Source organism: Oryctolagus cuniculus, chromosome 11 (genome assembly GCF_051225735.1).
Source record: "Oryctolagus cuniculus isolate XC-2025 breed Fujian yellow rabbit chromosome 11, ASM5122573v1, whole genome shotgun sequence".
NCBI lineage: Eukaryota > Metazoa > Chordata > Mammalia > Lagomorpha > Leporidae > Oryctolagus > Oryctolagus cuniculus.
In genome coordinates, this window is record NC_142877.1 from 16852632 (window position 1) to 16874289 (window position 21658).

Below are 21658 nucleotides of genomic sequence, written 5' to 3' on the forward strand. Positions count from 1 at the left end.
ATGGCAACATGGCTTCTCAGATCTCTTGGAAAGAACCTTTTCAGCTACATCCAACAGCACAGTCCATGGGCTCTCTGGATAGACCAGCATTCACAGGGAGGAAACAGCAGAAGGGAACCATCCTTACAGGCCTGCCACCCTCACCACGGAAGACTCAGAAGATCCTCCGTGCTGGTCATGAAGTGGGGCTGTGAGTTAAACAGAACAAGGGCCCTCCAGGGATGTCCATGTTCTAATTTGAAGCTGTCACCTCCCAATACAAAAAGCACTTTGCAGATGCGGTGAAGTTAAAGATCTTGAAATGAGGGTAAGTTATCCTGCACTATTTAACTAGGTCCAATGTAAGCGTCCTTATGAAAAAGAAGCAAATGGATCCATATATGGTGACATGAACAACGCAGTAGAAACCAGAGAGATCCAGGCACAGGCCACAGAATCCTGGCAAGCTCTAGAAGCTGGAATTGGCAAGAAATGGATTGTTTCCGGAGACTCCAGGAAGGAAGAGAGCTGTGTTCACATCTTGATCTTAACCCCTTAAAGCTCATTTCAGCATTTTGACCTCTAGAACTGTACGACTACAGATCTGGGTTGTTCTAAGCCACTGAATTTGTGGTAGTTGTTCCAGCAGCCATGGAAATAAACAGCAATTCAGACCTGAGCTAATAAGCATCACAGCCAGGGGAGGGTGTGAGACAGAAATGATGGGAAGAGCTAGAGTCAGCATTCGGTGTTGGAATGGAAAGCGGTTCAAGCTGGAGAAACCCACATCGCACTCAGAGTCCAAAGGCAAGGCCACAAGAGAGCAGAAGGTGGAGCGCCAAGGAGGCGATGAAGGCCCACTTCACCTACCGAGGCCATCTCGCCAGCCCAGAGGGAGGCCTTTCAGAGGTCAAGGAGCATGTTTCTGGGCCTCATTCACTCATTCATCAGCATACAATGTACATTGACTGAGAACCTACCACGTGGCAGACACAGACCTAGATGTGACAGAGGACAAAAGAGGCACAGAAATCTCCCCATGAAGAAATGATGCTGTTGAAGTGACCCCCCACCCCCACCCCACTCTCTCAGAGCAGAGAGGATGCAATTATCTTTAGCTGGAATCATCCCCTCCCAGACCTTTGTGGGGCAGGAAGAAGCTGAGCACAAACCAAAAGGGATGGAAGAGACAGCGTCCAGGGATGTGTCCCATTTCCCTCAAGCTTGAGGCACAGCCACAGAGGAATCCAGCAGGATACAAGCACCCCATCTTCCTAGACTCAGGTTTGGGAATCAGTGAGACCCAGCCTCCCTTTGGTGGCTTCCACACAAGTGCTAGTGCTGCAGCTTGTCCTGACTACACGGCTGGCTTGTTACATGGGCTGTTGTTGGAGTGTACCCTGCATTTCTCACTATCTGACTGGTCACTGATTCTAGGAAGCACCATTTACCCTGCTTGAATCTTTGAGATTTTATAATCCAGATATCCTTCAAACACCTTTCAGTAGTCCCCATGTCTTCCCTTGTTGCTCTTGTTTCTCAAACTCTACTGATGAGTTAACTCACTGAACTTTGGATCTACAGGCCACACACAGAATACACGAGATACTCTCTGATTCTAGCCCAAAGCCCGAGAGCTGATGTCTTTCCCTCCAGGACAACAGCCTGACCTGCCCGTTCTCCTCCTCACTTAGACCCTACTTTCGTGACTACCAAGTTCACTGTGCAGGTCAGGAAAATGAGGCCAGGCAAGGAAGCAGTCTGAGGTCACACAGCCCATCACTGCCTTCTGCCTATACCCTCTTGCCACAGCGGGTCAAGATTTCTGCCATTGTCTAACTGTGCCTGCCAATCACTGATCTGTTGCCCCCTGAGTAGGTGGAACAGGCAGAGATGTTTCCTTCTTTCAAACAAACACGATCCCACAGCTGGAACTGGAACTGAGCTGCCCAGTTCTGAAGCTCGCACTGTGGAAAGCATGAGAGATCAGGTGGTAAAAAGTCCGGTGGAAAGGCGAGGCTGGTTGCAAGAATAGAGGGAAGGCTAGGATGTAGTCCCATGGACGTGAAAGCTTCTGGAACTAAGAGCTGCAAGCCCCTCATCCTCCCAAGGGAGACTCAGGGGTGCTATTTCAGAGGTGCTTTTTTCCTATCATTGTGCCTGCAGGGCAAATAGCAAGCATGGATATCCCTGTTTTTATCTCGGCTTGTGCTGACGTGTGAGCCAACCACACGGAATGTGCCCACCCTGTGTCTCAGCCAGCCTCACGTCTGACTTTGCAGGTCTCTGTCCCCATGGGAATAATGGAGTAACAGCCATCAGAAGTCAGGGCAGAGACCTGAGCTCAGGTCTAGCTTTGCCACTTCCTTGCTGTGCTGCCCAGAGCCAGTTTCTTTTCCAAATCTCAGGAGTGTCCTCCATTAGATTTGTATCATCCAGAGTTCAGCCAAGATTTTTCTGGCTTTGAAAATTTAAATAAAATGGCTCTATCCCCTGTTGCCCATCCTGTGGCAAAGCCCAATGTCCAATCCCAAAGATTTCTGGGAATCCCAAGAGGTTCCTATTCTCATGTTCACTTCCAAGTTCCAGCTGAGGTGTCAGTGGGGACCAATGTGAGGTTCATATCCCAGGAATGCTCATGGCGTAGGCTGAACACGACACCGGCCTCAGCTCCTCAGGCCTGGCCAGCAGCACACTTTCCCCTCCCCCCTGCCGCCCAAACTTTTTTTCCCACCTTCCTCTGCTCTCGCTCCTGCCACTCTGGCTGGGCCACCCTCTCCCTAAAAGTTGCTGCTTTCTTTACCAGTCTCCCTTGTGTCTCTTGCTGACACCTGCCATGAGCCTTGCCTCCCACCCCTTCCCCCCAGCACGTGGACATCATATCACCATTTCATGGGGCTTTTGAGATAGTGAATTGAGAGAAGTGCAAATGGGCATTCATTACTGACTGTGAGTCTCTCTCTCTCTCTCTGCCCCTTCCTTCCTATTAGCCCCACCCACATTGTCAGAGCCAATTATAGATGTCTGGCTCTTTATAGGCTCTGGTTAAATGAATTTTATGACCACTAACCTGAATTTTAAAACCAATTCCGGTGACTCTCTCTTAAAAATACTAAATCACTTCACCTTTAAGTGGCCGGAGATTAATTGTCCCCACCCCTCCATGAATCACAAGGTCCTTGGTAAGTAGAGGCCTGCGCCTCTGAGGCTGTGATACTCCTTGGCATTGTATCCTCAGTGCACTAAAAGACACTTTGAAATCGTTTACTGCAGGAATGGGCCTGTGTGCTAGTTTTCATTCAATTCATCAGCACATGTTTATTCCAGCGACTAACAAGCTTTCTGTTTCCATCAGCAAGAAAAAGATGTTTAATGAGGGAGGCTGTCTCTGCATTTGTTACATTTCACGCATGAACTTGCACTCCCGAAGGACATCTTTTCATGGCCCAAACAGCAATGGTGATCACTAGGTGGAATAATGTATGGCAGCTGTTTCACGGCCGTCCACACGGGCCCCAGGGCTTTTGCTTGGTTTAACTCACCCTGACAATAAGTGGCAAAAGGTTTTCTTCTCTTCTGGAAGATGCACGACCATTCCTAAATCATCAGCAACAGCTGGGGGGGGGGGCTTCCCCTCCCAGGTGTGGTCATCACGGCAACCTGTTGGTGTGTGTGGTGGAAAGCAATGCCACACGGCACAGACCACTGGGGAAGAAAGGAGTAGGGGCCGCCAGCAGGAGATTAGGTGGGAGGAGCCACTTGGTTCAGACTCAAGGCTAAAGAACTTGGATCTGTCATTGGAGACAACCAACTTCTAAAGTTTCCTAAGGCAGAAAATGCCAAGGTGGCACTAACATAAGCATGCCCTTGGGATCAACTGGGCCCTTGTGGCCCTGGTTTCCAAGGTCTCAACAAACCATAAGGTTCCCTTCTCCGAGAGTTCTGTAAACGGCTGATGCTTAGATGCCCATTGCCTGGCTCCTCCACCCACGCATGTGGTCCCGGTTCCCTTTCTGGGTCACATAGGGAGCAAAACTCAGTTCCACACTGTAGGCTGTTCTATGTAGATTATTTAGGAGGGGAGGAGCAGGCTCACATGGCACAGTGACTCACCTTCTGCCCTGCAATGACTCCATGACTCTCAACCTCCCTTTTTTACTTTCTGGCTCCTCAACAACAGTGCACAGGTCTCTGTCCCTGTGTCCCTGACCCGAGGCATTTTCACAAGAGAAGTCCCTTGGTTATTACCCTAAAGGGAAATGTTCATAAGGCTGCTGAGTGAGGAAAGAAAAGCCTTCATGTTATCCATCTTGTTCTGAGCAACCCTTCCCTACACTGCCTAATAATTACAGCTTGCTAGTATTGAGAATCACTAAATAGATTCCTGTGCTAAATAGAATTCAGAGCCACTCATAACACATGGAGAATCTAAGTGAATGGGCAAGGCATTCATCTGGAAAGTGATGGCTCTGGGATTTGAACCCAGACCTCTGCAAGCAGGAACCCCAATGCATTTCCCCACCTTCTGCTTTGCTACATATTCAGGTCAAAACAGCAGTGCCCCACTCAGCTGCAACCCCAGCATTTGGACACCAGAACCATGTTGTGCTAAAGCCTAGAGGACATTTCTGGCTGATGAGAGTCCTTTATGAACTCCAAAGGGCCACTGGGAACAGAACACTGACTCCTACCCAGCCCCACTTCTTTCTCTCATTTCCCGTGGCTAGGTTTTGTGTGGTGTCACAGGCAATGGGGAAACCTAACAGTCCTTGGCAACAAAAACACCACATCCGCCCACACATCACCTGGCTGCATGTCACCCACACTGCTGCCAATGTGGTTTCACAAATTAGGGCACTCAAGTGAGAGGGTGACTCTGATTTAGGACTAGAAGGACCCAGCAGCCTTCCCCAGCCCTTTGGGCATTATGGGAGAATGACCTGGAAAGTCAAATGCGGAGAAATGTCCCAAAATATAGGAGTCTTGTTTGAAACATAGGAGAACCTATTAGCTTGAGAAATTGGTCTGGAAATCTTATTAAAAGAGACAAATCATTCCACACTCTCTCCAGACTGAAAATATTGGGGTAATAGACTTTCCCTGATGCCTCAGATTTCTTGCACCTCATGTCAGGATCACAGCCAACCCCTGGCAAGGCTAAATCCAATACCGGTGATAAAGGCAATTTTTTAAAAATGGGCAGTTCTGATTAATTCTGATTTCTCTGGCCAGCCATGGTCTTATCTGTACCAGTCCTTCATTACTGTGAAGGTTGCAAGCCGGAAGAGCCAATGGCAAAGAGAAATGAAGTTCAAATTGTGGATTTGTCATCATTGCACAGCTCAGCAGGAGGGGACTGCCCAGCCATGGAGGACCCTGTGATCAGCCCCACTCCCTTGCACACCCACACTCATATCTCCCTGCTCAGTATGCTCCATTAACCCCTGATGGAGAGGATGGGAAAGCAAGGCACCATTGCATTATGAAACTTAACCTTGCATGTCTTTGCTATTTAAGAGGGGTGATAAGACGGAATCTTCAAATTTATATACAGACAGTCCTTGACTTATGATGGTTTGACTTAAACAATTTTTCAACTTTATGATGGGACAAAAGTGATGTGCATTCAGCTGAAATCATTCTTCAAATTTCGAAATTTCGAATTTTGCCTGTTTCCCAGGCTTACCAATACTCTGCCTGATGCTAGCTTATGCATTCATGACAGGAAACAACCAAGAGGCCACTGGTTGCTAAGCTAGGGCATTCAGCAGGGCAGCTGGATTAAATGCATTATATTTCCTATGTACAACGAGTTTATGGGATGTCAGGGAGGACCTACATATTAGCTGTGGATGGTAGTGGCGAGCACTGAGGGACTTAGTAGCAATATGAATCACTGGAATTCAGCGACTCCATATTCCATGCCTGCCACCCTGCTAAGGGCTTTATGTACATGAATCATCTCCTTTATTCTCAAACAATTCTATAGAACACACTTTTCTATAAAGGGCCAAATATGAAATATCATAGGTTCTGTAGACTGGGTGGTCCCTGTCTCCCCCAAAGCAATCATGGCAATGTATATAAATGATGAAGTGGGGCTGGGTTTCAGTAAAACTGTATTTACAAAAGCAGGTGCTGGCTAGAATTGGCCTTTGGGCCATCTATGCCTCCCGCTGCTATAAACTGGAGGATGTTGTCGCTACACTGGAATTTTGGGCTCCACACTAAGGAAGGTAGGAGATGTGATTTTCTCCTCCCAGCCTCCCTCTTTCCCTGCTCTGCCTTTGAACTCCTAGTTCTAAGAGAAAGAGAAAGTAAAAGACGTGTTTGCATGACTTCCAACAGTGAATTGGCAGTTTTCATCAAGGAAGGGGAGAACAATTTTTCCCATCCATGAAGACCCTGCCTCTGTGAGGGCTCCAAGAGGAAGCCACCACCTTCCAGTCCCCACCTCTGTCAGTCTGACTCCTTGTCTGCAAGCTTAGTAGAGACCCAGGGCAGACCCCACCAATGAGACACTCATCTGAAGCTGCTCTCGGGAGCCTCGGGGATTCTCAGCTATGTCTTCTGGCAAACTGTAGAGAGGGAGGGTAGTCCCGACACAAGGCCTCTGTCCATGTCACAGCGGTCCCTAGCAAGTCTGCAACCCCAAAGTTAACTCTCCTCTGTTGTCATCACTGTAAGCTCAGTAGCAGATGATTACCAGCTGTGAAGACCCTGTGATCGGCCCCACTGCCACAGACATGCTTGCTCGGAATGCTTGATTAACCTCTAATGGCAACACTGCAACCTGGAGAGGCTGGGACCTGGGCAGGCTCCATCTCCATGTCCCCTGGGGACCTGGAATGTGAGAGAATGTGCCTTGCCTCTCCCTGCAGTGCCACACCCTTGAAGAGATTCATAAACTCAAGGAACAATTTATTTGAGAATTGGGTCTGTCTCTGCACTATTGCTATTTTGGAGCCAGGTTACTCTGGGGCGGGGGCGGGGGGGGGCTTTCCTATGGTTTCTACTCAGCGGTTGCCTATATCAACTCCCAAAAGTGACAACCAAAAATGTCCCCAAACCTTGGCAGCCGTCCCCTTGGAGATAGAACAGCCTGTGACAGAGAAGCACCGTCTTAGATGAACTGCCGTTTGCTCTCAGCTGTAGGTTCTAATTCCCAACTCCAGAAAAGCAGGAAAGACCACGGCATGATCTCTCAGACAACTATCTTCTGATTCAAGAGAAGCATAAGTCCCTCCCCCCCATTTTACGTATCATAACACTGAGGCCTGGGTTATACAACTAGTTAACAGCAGAACCTGGAGTTGTACCCAAGCCGTCCTGATCTGATCCTTAGGGAGCCCCGAGTAGATTCTCCTGGAATGGGAAAGTCTGCCCCTCCCTGTGAGTGCTCTATCTCATCCCGATTGTGGCACCTCAGGTAGATGTTCTCTCCATTGTACAGAGGAGGAGCCTGGGGCCCAGCTCACCTTACAAATGGTTTGAAATTAGCAGAGCAAATGTGTTTAAGCCCAGTGTTTCTGTGGTCAGAGCTTTGATGCTTCAACAACCGGAACCAGGCAGCTGCTCCCCAAAGGGGAAGCTGAGTCAGAATTTATGTATAATACTCTACCTTTCCAGGCTGTGTGTCCTGCTGGCGCTAAGAAAGGTTTGATGACAAATGAGCCTGACTTCGCCCCTTGTCTCGGACCTCCTGTGACCTCTTTCCCTATTCCAGCTCTGCATGCAGTACTGGCCTGAGAAGACATCTGGGTGCTACGGGCCCATCCAGGTGGAGTTCGTCTCTGCAGACATTGACGAGGACATCATCCACAGAATATTCCGGATCTGTAACATGGCTCGGGTGAGTATACGGCCTCTGTTGCTTTCCATGCCCCTCCTCCCCCAAACAGATGGTGCCTGCAGGGGGAGGATCCCACTGAGACAGCCCAGAGTCTGTGTTATACTCTCCTGATAATCTCTTCCTTGGGGAAGTAATGCCTTTGCTGTTCCGGCTCCAGACCCAGCAGTGACTCCAACACACACCGATGCCAAGCGCGACATCCAGCCTGCCATCTGCCTGTTTCCTGACGCACTTGCTACCGTATAGACAAAACTTCCCAGACATTAGCTCTTCCCCACCGTGTCACACTGTTTTGGCATGGGTTGGTACAGCTGTTGATTGGATCCTGTAAGCTTTAGGCTATGCCCTGAAAAACACTACGAGGAAAAATAATTGGTTGCTTCCATGGTGATCTTCTCTGGCTGAGTGGTGGAGTATTGGAGACTGATTAGCAATCCAGGGAGTGGTACCTGTTTGTCTCTACTGACCTTACCCTCAGTATTCATTCCCTAAGGGAAGATAAAATGTGTTCAGGCACATGAGCCTCAGGGAGAGAGAGGAATTCTGACCAGTAGCATCAAGAAAGCTTTCCTAAGCAAAGGGATATATTTGAATTGAGTTTTGAAGACTGATGAGTTTTCTAGATAGGACAGCCATGGTAGGAGAAGCAGTGTGCACAAAAGGTACAGGAATAGGGATGGTGACAGTCTGGGGCTCCCCCTGTCGGGACATGGCTTTGACCTCATTTGGTCTGTCTACCACTGCAATGCTATAGTCCCCAGGGAATCCGGAGGGCTCGCAGCCCCAAGCATCCCCAACAGAACAGCCCTAACAGCCTGTCTCTTCTCAGCCACAGGATGGGTATCGTATAGTCCAGCACCTGCAGTACATCGGCTGGCCTGCCTACAGAGACACGCCTCCCTCCAAGCGCTCTCTACTCAAAGTGGTCCGACGGCTGGAGAAGTGGCAGGAGCAGTATGATGGGAGGGAGGGACGCACTGTGGTCCACTGCCTGTGAGTACTATGGAGGTGACTCCACAGCCACAGAATGGTGGGTGCAAGAGCGTCCTTGTGGATGCTGCTAACCCCAGACACCAGTCCTCAGCAAGCCCAGCTGTGCCGCATCTCAATGCCCCTTGAAGATCAGTGGCAGTGTTGCCCAGGGAATTGCATCCTTTATTGGGATGAGGTTTCTGGCTGTTGGCCTGAACTACTCTTACATGACATATTATAGGTATATAACATGGAGATAGTGGTGGACCCCACGCCCATTCCCCAATAGGAGGGAAGGTCCCACCCTCTAGTAGGGTCCAGCCAGTCCCAAAGAAGCGGTTCCCCTTTACTAGAGTCTCCTCTATTATTTCCTGAAGACGCAAAAGGAAGGTATGGTCGGAGCTTCCTTTAAGTCAGACATTTTAAATGAATTGCCTCATTCTATTTACAAGGTGGATGTTATCATTGTACAGTGAGAAAACTGAAGCCAACAGCACAGGGTAAAAGGTCCAGTAGTCAGGAAAGGAGCTGTGGTTTGCATTTACTGGACTCTAAGCTAAAGTGCCTCCATTAATGGACACTGCCTGTTGGCAAAGTCCTTGTCCACTGTGTCTGCCTCCTGAAGCACAGGTGCGCAGAGAGCATGATGGGTAGGCACTGCCCTGAGACCGACAGATGGAGCTGAGGAGCCTGGGAGCTCCTTCCCAAGGTACACTGGGAAGACCAGTGTTTTTTATTTCTCTTACTGGGATGAACTGGAGTCTTTACCTTCTGTCTTGGAATGACCCAGTCCAATGGACCCTAATTCATCATGCGAGGTAGAGATCAGTACCCAGAGAGCTGTGGCTGACAGGCTGCACCACATCAAGAAGAATAAATTTTGTGAGCCTCAGTTTCCTCATCTGTCCATGGCGTGTGTTGAGTTAGGTCATCTTTAAACTATCAGACTTTGGCAGGAAGTAGCTAGAATATAGAAACAGTTTATCCACCAACACCAATAGCATCATGGTTGCCAATATGCAGATATTGTAAACATGATTACTTAAAAATAGCAAGTGTCAGTAAGGCAACCATGAGAGTATAACAGGATCAGAGAGGATTCTTCAGGGATTTCAGATCCTTGTAACAGAGCTGCAGCCATCACATCCAGGGACAGAAGGCTGGAGTCACAGCCATGCTCTTTGCTTCTTAGAACTTAAATGGTTTGAGGAGAAGCAGCTGAGAAAGGCCTCCCTCTTTAAAACTTGTGTGAAGCAAATTTAAACGATGATAATAAGAATATTTTGGAGCTAGTAGAGGCATTAGTAACATGTCATGACCTCAGGGCTGAGCTTGTCTTCACAAAATTAGCTCATTGTTCCCCTCTTTCAAATGGGCAGATGCACACATGTCCAAAAAAAGTGGCAGAACTTAAACAAGGTTAAACATCCATGCATACATGAGCACACTCAGAGCTTAAGAACCACCACCTGTAGCGAAAGTCCCTTCCCAAGAGACACGAATCTCAGACAGGGGTCCAGCAAAATACTGTGTGGTGTCCTGTGTCGGGTTGATGGGTGACGTCATGTCACCCAAGCCAAGCTGGCTCGGTTCATCTCCCACAAAGTGGCAGCTGATCCCTTATCCCTGTTTCCTCCAATTCCCTCCCACTCATTCAAGTGACCCCACCATTAGCACAGAACCACATCTATCTCTGCGGGTTCTCACTCCACGGGGCCTTCAGATCCCTGCATCCAGTCAACCTCTTCCTCTTGAGAAAATACTATCCCTCCTTCTAGAAGGTCCCTCCTCCCTCCCCCCTCCCCCCCCCACCGCTCTGTGTGTTTTTTTTTTTTTTTTTGCCTGTTTTTGGCAGGGATATCTTTTTATCCATATCCTTCAAATCAAGATGACGAGTAGTGTGGGCCAGAGGAAAGCACAGAGTGTCTTCTACCAACAGGGTCCTTGGCATCCTCACAGGTCTCATAGCATCACGGATGCTGAGATGTAGGCACTGGCTAGCACGTGGACGGCTACTGTACTTGAAACATCTGGCCATTGCCTGTCTTTTAGAGAAACCATCTGGGAGGTTGACTGAGTGCCTTAGTTTCCATCCAGATGTTCTTTAGACTCAGGTCATTAAATGAAATCATTAGTTGCTCTTGGCAACATGCCCAGGAGCTGCAACTCAGACATACTCCTAAGGGAACTCACTATAAAGCATTTGAGGGGCGTTTCCATGAAGATAGCTTATGGAATAATAGAGGAATGAAGGCATAACAGAAGAATGGCCCTTCCAAGAGCACTTTCTCTCTATACTTAAGATCACTGGGGCCTTGCTTAAACCAAGTTGCACAAGTCATTTCAGGATAGCATGGCTCAGACCCACCCCAGCCCTGGCCCTAAGCCTGAGCTGGCCGGCCCTAGGCTAACAGAATATTGCTGGCCTTCGTGAAATATGTGAAGAACTACAGGGAAAAACCACCTGTAAATTGCCATTGTATTCACTGGATGTGTGGATGGACCCACAGCATCCTTTCAGACAAGAATCAAGCGTGCAAAGGCATACTTTCACCCTGCCCTGGAGACTGGGTCAGTGTGCCATGGGTAACGGTCACACTCCTACAGAACCAAGGAGATATCAAGCTACTTGAACTCTCAGGGGTCATTAATAGGGGAAGTAAGCAGGTCAAAGCAAGTTAATGGCACAGATGGGATTCAAATCATAACTCATGGCTCAGACCTTCCCCTGCCTTGCCATGGCGGAGACCCCACTACTTGGATGCAGCTTCATGATCAGCAGGTACCTGTGGGAGGAGTAACCAGGAATGTGGCTAATCTCTTCACTCTGTGTTTAGAAATGGGGGAGGCCGCAGTGGAACCTTCTGTGCTATCTGCAGCGTGTGTGAGATGATCCAGCAGCAAAACATCATCGATGTGTTCCACATTGTGAAAACATTGCGCAACAACAAATCCAACATGGTGGAGACCCTGGTGAGTGTCCCAGGAACTGATCTCCAACGTCGAGCTCACTGTAGTTCCCTGGACCTTAAGAAATGACATCAAGTAGTAGAAACCCTCGGTAGCCAGGTGCTCCCTGAGTCCCTACAGCCTATGCCCTTTGCCTGCACTGTTGTCTGACATTCCCACCAACTTCTGATCCCTATGACTTTCCTTCCCTGCCGGGCAATCCAAATAGTAATCCTGGCACTTCTGATGCCTGTTCCTTAGGAAAGTCTCACTAATTCAGGCTTAAAAGAAGGGATTCTGGATTAGTAGAGTGCACATTATGTTTTCAGTAGTATAAAGCATTGAATCAGGACACTGGGGAGAGAGAGTAGGAAGGCAGAGCCTACAGAAGATCTTATATAATGGTGGAGACAGACCATGCACAACCAAATTTAAGAGCCTTTATACCCTACTCAGAGTGAAACCTTACTCCAATGAGGTCCAACTCAAAGTGAGGACCACAGAGCGGCAGCAGCATCACCTAGGGTCTTGTTAGAATCTTGAGTCCCAGTCCAGATCTGCTGCATCATAACCTGCATTTCTGAAAGATATCCCCAGTTGCCTTGTGTGCATATCAAAATTTGAGAAGCACTGATGTAAAAAAATGGTTAAAAGGTGGGGGGGCAGAAGGATCTCACGTGAACATTCGAGAAAGCCTGGCTAGAAGTAGGCAGAACTTTGAAGGATGGCCACATGTGGATGCTTTTGAATTGATTTTCAGTGCAGATATAGATGAAGTTTTCTCTAAAATCTCTATACCTAACGCGAATGCATATTCTCTTTCCTCCCCCTTTCTCTCTCGTCTCCTCTCAGGAACAGTATAAATTTGTATACGAGGTGGCACTGGAATATTTAAGCTCCTTCTAGCCCAGTGAGACGGAGAACCTGCTGGAGTCGAGGCTGTTGTGGGCAAGCCCCCTTTTCTGTGAATGGCAGTGACTGGGCTCAGGAGCGTGGAGCTGGCAACCCTGCCCAACTCCCAGGAGAAGACTGGTGGTCCCATGTTCTGCAGTGAGCTCTGTACCTTCTGGGCAGTCTCCTGCAGCTCTGGGCAATGCAGCTGGGAGAGGCCCAGGCTTCCCCTCCCTACTTGACCAGCCACAGTTGGGCCCAAGCTGAAGTCCACTCACAAGCAAGGCCCCAGATTTCTGGTTACCAGACCTCTTGCTTTTGTTCTTTGAGTTTGTGAATCTCATGGCAAGCTGACCGTGCAGGTGCTGGGGAGTGGGAGGCTGGCCAGCAACTCCCTGCCCTCCCTCTCCTTAGGAGTGGAGGAGACAAGTTTTCTACTCTTCCGTGCTGCTGTGGAAAAGATTAGGGTTCTTGGGGTCACTGTTCTGCTGTCCTCTGCAACCTCCTTCAGAGGCTTCTGGCACTGGACACCTGCCAGTCTGGGTCAGTATGACCTCAGGATGCTCCCTAGGCCATAGGCAGAGGACCCTCATCCTCACACCTAACTTGCATGGGGCTTGGCCCACTACCATCCTGTACTGCTCCCCAGCTCAGGCCCTGACCTTCTGTCGTTCACTGGCTAGCCAGCTGTGCCCACAGCACTCTACGATAAAGGTTCTGTTTGCTTGTTTGTGATTAGTTGGAGGGGATGAAGCTGGAGGAAACTCACTGCTCCTCCTTGTCTTTGTAAAAATACCACCTTCCTGGTACAAGGCTCTGGCCAGCACATGCAATGTAATCTCTGTGTCTCTTGGTGGGTAGCTTCTTTTGGGAAGAATGAATAAGATAAGAATTGATTATTTTGCCAAGTGTATGTGAAAAGAAACTTCCTTTTGGGTGTGTGTGTGTGAAATCTCGTCTCTCTTGTCATAAAGGGACGAGAGTTGAATGTGTACCTTGGGCCTATCTCCCTGGCAGTGCCCTGAAAAGCCCACCCTGGAATAGCATGGCCATTGAAAAGGGAGAGATGGGATTGTTTGGAGATGGTCCCTTGGTTCCTGGGGGGCAGTTATAGCACTAGCTTTTTCTAAATCTGGGTCTCCAAATCCAACCTCCTTCCTAGAGAAACTCAGCGGCCATCTTGGAAAAGGCCATCATGGACCCAATTATACTTTGGTTTAAAATAGCAAGGGTGAGATTAGCCCTGTGGCTCTAGGGTCCTGACCAAAGTATGGCCGATTCGATAACAGAGAGCCAACGTTTGCTAAGTCCCTTGCTGGGCACCTTCTAGGTGACATCTCCCATGGCCTCCAGTACCCCCTGGAAAGAGCCATTAATCTCTTATCTGTTTTCCAACTGAACGGAGACACCGTCCTCAGTTCCAAAAAGGCAGGTGATGGCAAAAATCCTTCCCCGTGCTGTTTTCTACATCCTTTCTCAGCCAAGCAATTAGTTTATGGAGGAAAAATACAGCCAGTTTTCTTTTGAAACGAGAACTCCATGAATGGAAATTTAATTCTTTCTGATGCCAGTTCTTCTGGGAAGCCCAGAACTTCAGATATATTTGAGTAACTCATTCCTGGCTCCCCAGGAAAGCTAGTCTCATCTAATTTCTTAGTGAAAACAATTCTCCTGTTCCCTCCAGCTGGGAGGGGCCAGCCAGGGACACTCTCTAGCTAGTCTTAGGCATGCTATTTGACAGTCTCAAGGGGACTGGGATTTAAGAACCTCCATCTTGGAGGCTGGTCTAGTCCCAAACAGGGCATGAGTGGCACAGAATTCAATAAGGCACAGTGTTTGTCTTTGTAAGCTCACTGAGTACTGGGGAAATTGAACCAAGTACAAAAGTGGTGGATTGTACTACATGCAAGAGAAACTCGCTCTGCCCAAGGCTTCCTAGAGGTGACGACATCTACTCCAGCTGGGCCTCAATAGATAGGAAAAAAAACTCAGGCAAGGGATCAATACCTGCAATGGCAAAGAGGTGTGCAAATGCACTGGCAGAGGCAGTCCAGTGTGTGGACAGCCCAGCTGGAGCTTAGCATGATGGGAAGAGTGGTAGATGAACCAGAGTCAAGGACATAGATTCCTACTGAGGGTACAGACATTGCCTTATAGGCAACAAAGGGCCAGCAGAGGTTGGGGCGACATACTCAGCTTTGTGTTGGAAAGGGGCTTTCAAGCCAGTGGGGCTGCCTCTTTTCCTTTCATCAGACACTGTGATAACATTCCCTTAACTGTGTACCTTTTAATACTGCATCTGTTTTGTCTGTCCACTCACTACTTTGTTGCTGGAACAAGATAGGCAGTAGATCATGAGATTGGCTTCTATGAGAAACCCAAGGTCTCTGGCTTTACCACAGAGCAGGGTCACCAGCCCAGGACTCCAGGCCCACCAGGGACAGGACATGAAAAGAGCCCAGGAAAGCTGCTTCTGTTGGTATGGGCTCTGGAGCTGTCTAGAAGTCCGGGGACACCAGACTTGATCAAGGAAGGGCTGTCACTTTGGAAGTTCAAAAAGAAATGACTCAAAGCAAAGGCAGGCAAAGGAACCCCGTGAATAACTTGCTCTTCTCTTTGATGGGCCTATTCCCGGGTGCGTTTGAGCAGATCCCCAGGGCCCAGCCCCCACGGATCCTGCCAGCTTCCCCTGGCTCCAGCCCACTGCCCCCAGTGGCATTGCCCAGCCTCATGGAACCTGAACCATGGCAAATCAGCCTGTTGTATGCCATTTGCTCCGATCTTGGCTCATCCAGATGAGGTGAGGGTGGAAGGACAGCTATTCAACACAAATCCTGGGATTTATTCTGCTCAGAAAGGAGCAAAATCACTGGCAGGTAAAAATGACAGTGGCTTCTACCATTTCCAGTGGTAGGAATTTAAATTGTGACTTCACAGAGGAGGAAACTTAGGAAGACTCAGGCCATCAGGAGTAATGAAATATGGCCCAATAGTAACTCCCCCAGATCATCCCCTCATCTTCTCACAACCCAGCTACCTTCCAAAGAAGGCAGGGAAGAGAACAGTCTTGGACCAGTGTACACAAAAGCAGAGGGAGATGACATTCTAAGATCTCACCTGGAATGTACATGGCAGGGCTTGGGTAAGATAGGTAAGATAGGGCACCAGTGCCCGGGAACCTCCACTTGCAACCTTCCAAGCAGAGTATTTTCCATCCCACCCCAGTTACAAGATAGACTCACTCTACTGCGAGTAGAGGAAAATAGTGTGACAGCTCTCAGGTCCCCACCTAAGGAGTTCTCCCCCTCTGGTGTACCAAAGAGTGGCCTCACATAGTAAAGAGCCCCCTGTGGGTCTCACTCCTTAGATGTGAAGATGTAGAGAATGATGAGAAACAAGGAGCTGTCGCCATATGGCAGCTGCACCCCAACACTGTCCTTTCAGCATTTCTGGCATGAAGGACGTGGGCTATCCGTGGAGCTCTGGGCCTCTGGACTGCCACAGCAGGCCTCCCTGTGGGAATGGAGGAGACCATCTTGTTCTGAGGGCTGGCACTCTCTGCGGGGGTGGCCTGGGCAATGTCACACCAGACCAACCTTCACATGGACCAAGCACACCCTGCGCTAGGGACTCAGACATGTGCGCTTGCTGAATTCTTTCAACATGCCTAACAAGTGCTAGTCATTCTCATCGTTTTACTGATGGGCAGACTGAGGCCCTGAGAGGAGAAATCACTTGCCCACAGTTCCACAGCTAGTAAATGCGTGAGCCAGGGCTTAAACTGTTTTTTTCTGACCATAGAGAGGTTATTTTTCCACCACTCTGTCTCAGAGTTATGCAACAGCAGATAACACAGTGGCTCTTGATAAAACCCAAAACATCCAACAGTAAGCTTAAAATTCCTTCCTAGTCCCATGTTCTACTTTTAACAATTCATGCAACATTTGCTAATTTATCCTGATAATATTTTTTAACAACCATGTGCACCATCCCTGGTGTGACTTTGATCTTCTCAATCCACTATGATGAGTTCTGTGGAATTATATCCCAGTCGGGGGCACAGTGGCTGGCCATGCTGCTTCTTCCTGAGGCAGATTTCAGACTCAAGCTCAAGACCAGCTCACTTCCTCCTAGACAGGCTCTTTGGTGTGGGAGTACCCTGACCTCACTGTTCATGGGTTGACCTTAAGGGAGAACTTTACCATTTGACACAGACTATAAGAACCTGCCCATCTTGCATGGTGCAGGCTGAGTCCAAAAACTCCTAAAGGGAAAGGCAAATCTGGATATAGCTTTGCTCAGCAGATTCCTGAATGCTGGGGTTTCGAGAAGGTGGTGCCTCTTGTCTAGGTGGAGTCACATCGTTGCTCATAGGGGCAAATCGGAGAACACACTTCACATGAAGGGCTGGGGTCCAGGAGACTCCTCACTTTACCTTAGCCCCCTACACTTGCTGGGTTCCTACAGTATGCAGATTAGTATGACCTCATTCACCTCTTGGTGAGGCACAGGCTTGTGATGGGAAGAACTCAGAGTTTAGTTTGAATCTCAGCTGTGCTATAGAATGTTTCTTGGCTATAGTATGTTGGGCCAATCAATGTGAAAATAGATTTGGAGAAGTTTAGACAGGGAATCAGGGAGACAAGACTAGCAAATTGGCATCCCATGAATACTCAGAACCAAGATGTGAATGGGCTGTTGAGCAGTGTTCTCTTCTGTGACAGAGCAGGACAATGAATGGGGAAGGACCCACCAGAACCACTTGGAACAAGGTGCAGCTTTGGCACAATTCTCAGTATCTTAGAGAAAAAGATAATTTCCCCTCTGGCCAATCTTGCTTGTTCATCCTGCAATCCTGGATGCTTCACTAGCTCCTGCTGTATGTTCTCACCAGGATCCACGTATCCTCAGCTCAGTGTGAACCCCCGTAGAGTGTGTAGAGGTTTGGGTATAGCTAGGGTTCTGCAGCCAAGAAAAATGTGACCCAGAGAGGAGCAGCCAGGCACCTGCCCTGTCATCTCTGCGGCAGTGACTTCCCAACCTGACCCAGAGACACTGAGGGAAATAATTCCCCTGCACTTGATTGCCTGAGGACAGAATGGAGAAAGCCATTCTTCCTTAGCCTACAGCCGCCCACTCAGCACCCAACTAAATCAAGAGTAATACTATGGAAAATAGAAGTGTACCCAAGGGTAAGAACGAACAGGATTCTGATCCTAAGCTATCAAGTCAATAGGTTGTACTGGCCCAGGACCCCCAAGGACAAATAATCAACACAAGCTGAAGAGCCTATGAGAAGTTCAAACAGGGAAGGCCATGTCATCTTACAGCTTTGACTTGCCTTCCACGTCACCCAACCATTATAAGCTCCTTCTCAGTCTCTGACCAGCTCCAAATCATAGCCACATACAACAGGGAAATAGGAAAAGTGGATCTACCTAGAAGACGCCAGCTGTGATACAGCCTTGTTCATATACTTTCATTGAAGGGTTCCCTGTAGGAGATTTTCCAGGTATATATACCTAGAAGTCAAGAAATGTGAGGCTTTGGTTTCCCCCACCTTTTAGGTCATATACAGCAGAGAGAGGGGTCAGTGCTGAAGTGTGCTGTGGGGGGCAGAGGCTGTTCTACCTGCAGTTTCCTTTGACACACATTTCAGGGTCATGAACATTGTCCTCAGAAGAATAGCAGAGATGTCTAAGCCATATTTGAATACACGAGGAAGTTTCTTCCAGTATCCTGGTAACCAGGGCTAGACTTCTGCATAGTGCTGATTGTACAACTGTCTTAAAGATGAATACCATCTCTTGCATGCTCCCTGACCACCTCCAGAAGAGATGGGCAAAGGTAATCTAAGGAGCCACACAAACCCCCTATAATCCACCCTTGAATGTTTTGTCTCCAAGAGGAAGGATCAGCACCCACAATGGCAGCCCAAGGCCTGGCAGCCCAGCCATTGAAGATCTTGATGGTGGCCCATTGGGGCTGATAGAAGGAATGTGGGAGGACTTGGTGTGGCAGAGGATCCAATAGGAAAAGCTTTGGGGGCTGTATCACCATGAAGCTTCCTTCCACTGTTCTGAGTGGAGGGATATAGACCTGATCCTTGGTTGGAATTTTCAAATAATGAAGGCCTTGGGGCCTTGGATTGTTGGATAGGAAAGTATTGGTCTGAAATCCTAAAGTTTGGGACAATTCATGGCTCCTTAGTGAGTGGGACTTTGTGAAATAATGGTAGCGAGAAGTAACCTACCCAGATTGCAAAATTGAGTCACTGCACGAGAGTGTCAATGCCTTTGGGCTTGTGAATACAAATCAGTGGGCTTCCTATGTGATGGTCTAACAAACTCTCAATGCCTACCCTGCCCTTGTGGCTTGCCTTTGGAAGATTAATGATGTAAGGTGTTCTTTGAGTCAAAGTCCCCAGGGCAGTCTGGAGGTTTAGAGGCAGAGTGGTGTCATCCTAGGTAAACAGGTTTCTGCAAAGTCAAGTAGAATATTAGGGCCAATATCCTCCATACAACTGCAGATTGAACAAAGCCAAGCACAGTTGCTAGCCCCAGGTCACTCCTGTGAGGGGAACCAGAACCAACGAGTGAAACGCTGTATTCGTAAGGAAGAGTTTGCTGACTGCCAGAGAGGATAAGCTGCCCATCTCAGGAGCTCTGCAGCAGAAGCCAAGTGTCTCTTTAAAGGGAAGAAAGAGCACTGATGAGATGGCCCTTTATCTTGCTTCTTCCCTACATAGGCGATATCTCATGCAGCTGGGATCATGTTTGAACTCATTCATATCTGTAGAGCACAAAGCCAAGCATAGTATTTGCATTGTTCAAGATGAAACTTCCTGCTCTCCTGACCAAGCCTCCCCACCACACAGGCCAAGATGCTGCTCTGGGCTCATCCAGGCTGAAATGCATCAACAGCAAGCCCAAGAGAACAGCTGCTTTGCCATAGACTGGCTGTCTACTAGAATCTGATGGGAGTAGACATGGCCTAACCCACTGGCCGACAAGGCCATCAGTGGCATTCAGAAACAATAAAGGTCCCAGCAGGGCTTGGAACAGAAACACATCGCTAGAAGTTAACTATCCCAACTCCCCAAATCAAAGCCTGTTGGAGGAGATTTTAAAAGTAAAAGCACAGTGACTCAGTTGACATGCCATTATCATGATTTCCAGTGCACAGATTGTTCTTTCCAGGTGGCTCTTTGGCTAGCCCAGATTAACCCAAGCAAATCTCTATTAGATATCAGATTCAAAAGCTCTTGTCCACCTTCTCTTTACACCCTATTTCCTATTAGCAAATCAAAGGCAAAGAGTCGGGGCCTCTATCATTGCCTTGGCTATGGAACACCCTCATAGCTCTCCAAGGGCTATCATGAGGTCCCCACTCAACTCCAGCGAGGCTGACATTTTAATATCCACTGGGCACAGTGTACTGCATGAGACCAAAGTCTCCATATAGTTTTCAGCCTCCTCCACCAATCCCAACAGCCTGCACGTGTATAGTTTGGGTGTTTGATAGATAAAGCACGTACGAGAAGAGAAAACAAGTGAAGTCTTTGAAAAGCCAGCACTGTGCTGTCAATGCTCTTTTCTTTCCTTTTCCTTTCCAATTCTAGCTTAAAAAAAGCAGAAAGTAAATAATGTCAGGTCAATGAATATCAGATATATTTTTTGACTGTACATTACAGTGAAGTGTAATCTTTTTACACCTGCAAGTCCATCTTATTTATTCTTGTAAATGTTCCCTGACAATGTTTGTAATATGGCTGTGTTGAAAATCTATACAATAAAGCTGTGACCCTGAGATTCCTGTTTTCCTAAGATATTCGTATTGGTGTCTTCCTGAGGTTGAGTACGGGTGAGAAGAGGACAAATCAAAGTGGAAGGAGGAAGAAAACAACCTATCGTTAACTAGGTTTATTTATAATTTAACTTTAATCATCACTACTACAACACAGGAGATAGGAATTATTCCATTTGCAGATGAGAAAGTGGAGGCTCAGGAACAGGGATTCTGCCTCTTGTCCTAGACCTGTCAATAATTTTCCAATCATTTCTGAGATTAGGTACCAAACCAGTAGTGCCTGATGCAGCCTTGAACTCTGTCATCTCAAAAGTGTGGTTCATAAGTCACCTAACATCATTTCACCTGGGAAGCTTCTAGACATGCCAAGTCTGAATCAATAGGTCTGGGATGAGATCCAAGAATCTGCATGCCTAACAAGTGTCCCTGATGATATATCCTGAAGTTAGATAAGAACTGTCTTAAATATTGTTAGAAAGGGACAGACAGGAGCCCAAGAGGAAAGAGCAGTTCTCAAGCTAGGCAGGTAGAGGCTGTCAGTCTGAGTTGGATGCACATGCTTTCTGTCTTCTGGATGAGCAGAACAAACAACTAGAACTGACCCCTTGCAGTCTGTTGCTTCCCAAGTTCTATATGTCCAATTAGAAGCATGAGTTGGAAACTTGACCCATAGGACTAGAGTCCAGGGTTTATTTTATTCTTCATTCCTGGGCACTCTGGCAAGTTGTTCTAAGGGACCCAGATGTTGTATCCCCCAGATCCCCTGAGCCACAGAGTATGGAGACGAAACATGTTTCCTACTTAGATCCTAACTGGGGCACCTGGCATCCTTCAGCTGGTTTATCTTGTCATTTGTCCTTGGTCATGTTAAACTCATTTATTCTGCCTGCTGTTTTTATTCTTTGGCTGTAGATCTAATAGATGACACTGAGAAAAGGAATTAGAAGGAAGGAAAAAACAACACTAAAATCATTTCTCCAAAATGGAAATACCTTCTAAAGCATTGTTGTAAAAGCACATACTCACTTGAAAGAACTCAACACAGAATTGAGGACTAAGATGAAAGTTCTCACTTCTGAAAGACAGTTATTAATGTATTTATGCCATGTCACATCTTTCCATGCATGTATAAAGCATATACACATTTGCTACATAAATGGCATCAGACTATATATATACACACACATATATATATATATTTCTTAG

General features: G+C 47.8%; 1 protein-coding gene and 1 long non-coding RNA gene across 9 annotated transcripts in view; one reads left to right on the forward strand and one right to left on the reverse strand.

Moving 5' to 3' along the window:
* Positions 1 to 20469, forward strand: part of PTPRT (protein tyrosine phosphatase receptor type T) — a 1117000-nt gene extending 1096531 nt beyond the window's left edge. For all 3 annotated transcript variants that reach the window (XM_070051826.2, XM_051846098.3, XM_051846094.3), the window contains 4 exons: positions 7706 to 7831; positions 8661 to 8824; positions 11641 to 11776; positions 12605 to 20469. In XM_070051826.2, coding sequence (XP_069907927.2) covers positions 7706 to 7831; positions 8661 to 8824; positions 11641 to 11776; positions 12605 to 12658 — 480 coding nt within the window. In that variant the 3' untranslated portion in view covers positions 12659 to 20469. The remainder of the gene's footprint in view (positions 1 to 7705; positions 7832 to 8660; positions 8825 to 11640; positions 11777 to 12604) is intronic.
* LOC127491113 (uncharacterized) overlaps positions 1 to 21658 on the reverse strand; it is a 90156-nt gene that overhangs the window by 10884 nt on the left and 57614 nt on the right. The window contains exon 3 of one of the 6 annotated variants that reach the window (XR_016216581.1): positions 26 to 455. The exons of 4 other annotated variants lie outside the window; for them this stretch is intronic. This is a non-coding gene — a long non-coding RNA (uncharacterized LOC127491113). Of the gene's footprint in view, positions 1 to 25; positions 456 to 7796; positions 7816 to 21658 lie in introns of those variants that run through there. One more of the 6 variants, XR_016216582.1, reaches the window with a different exon arrangement.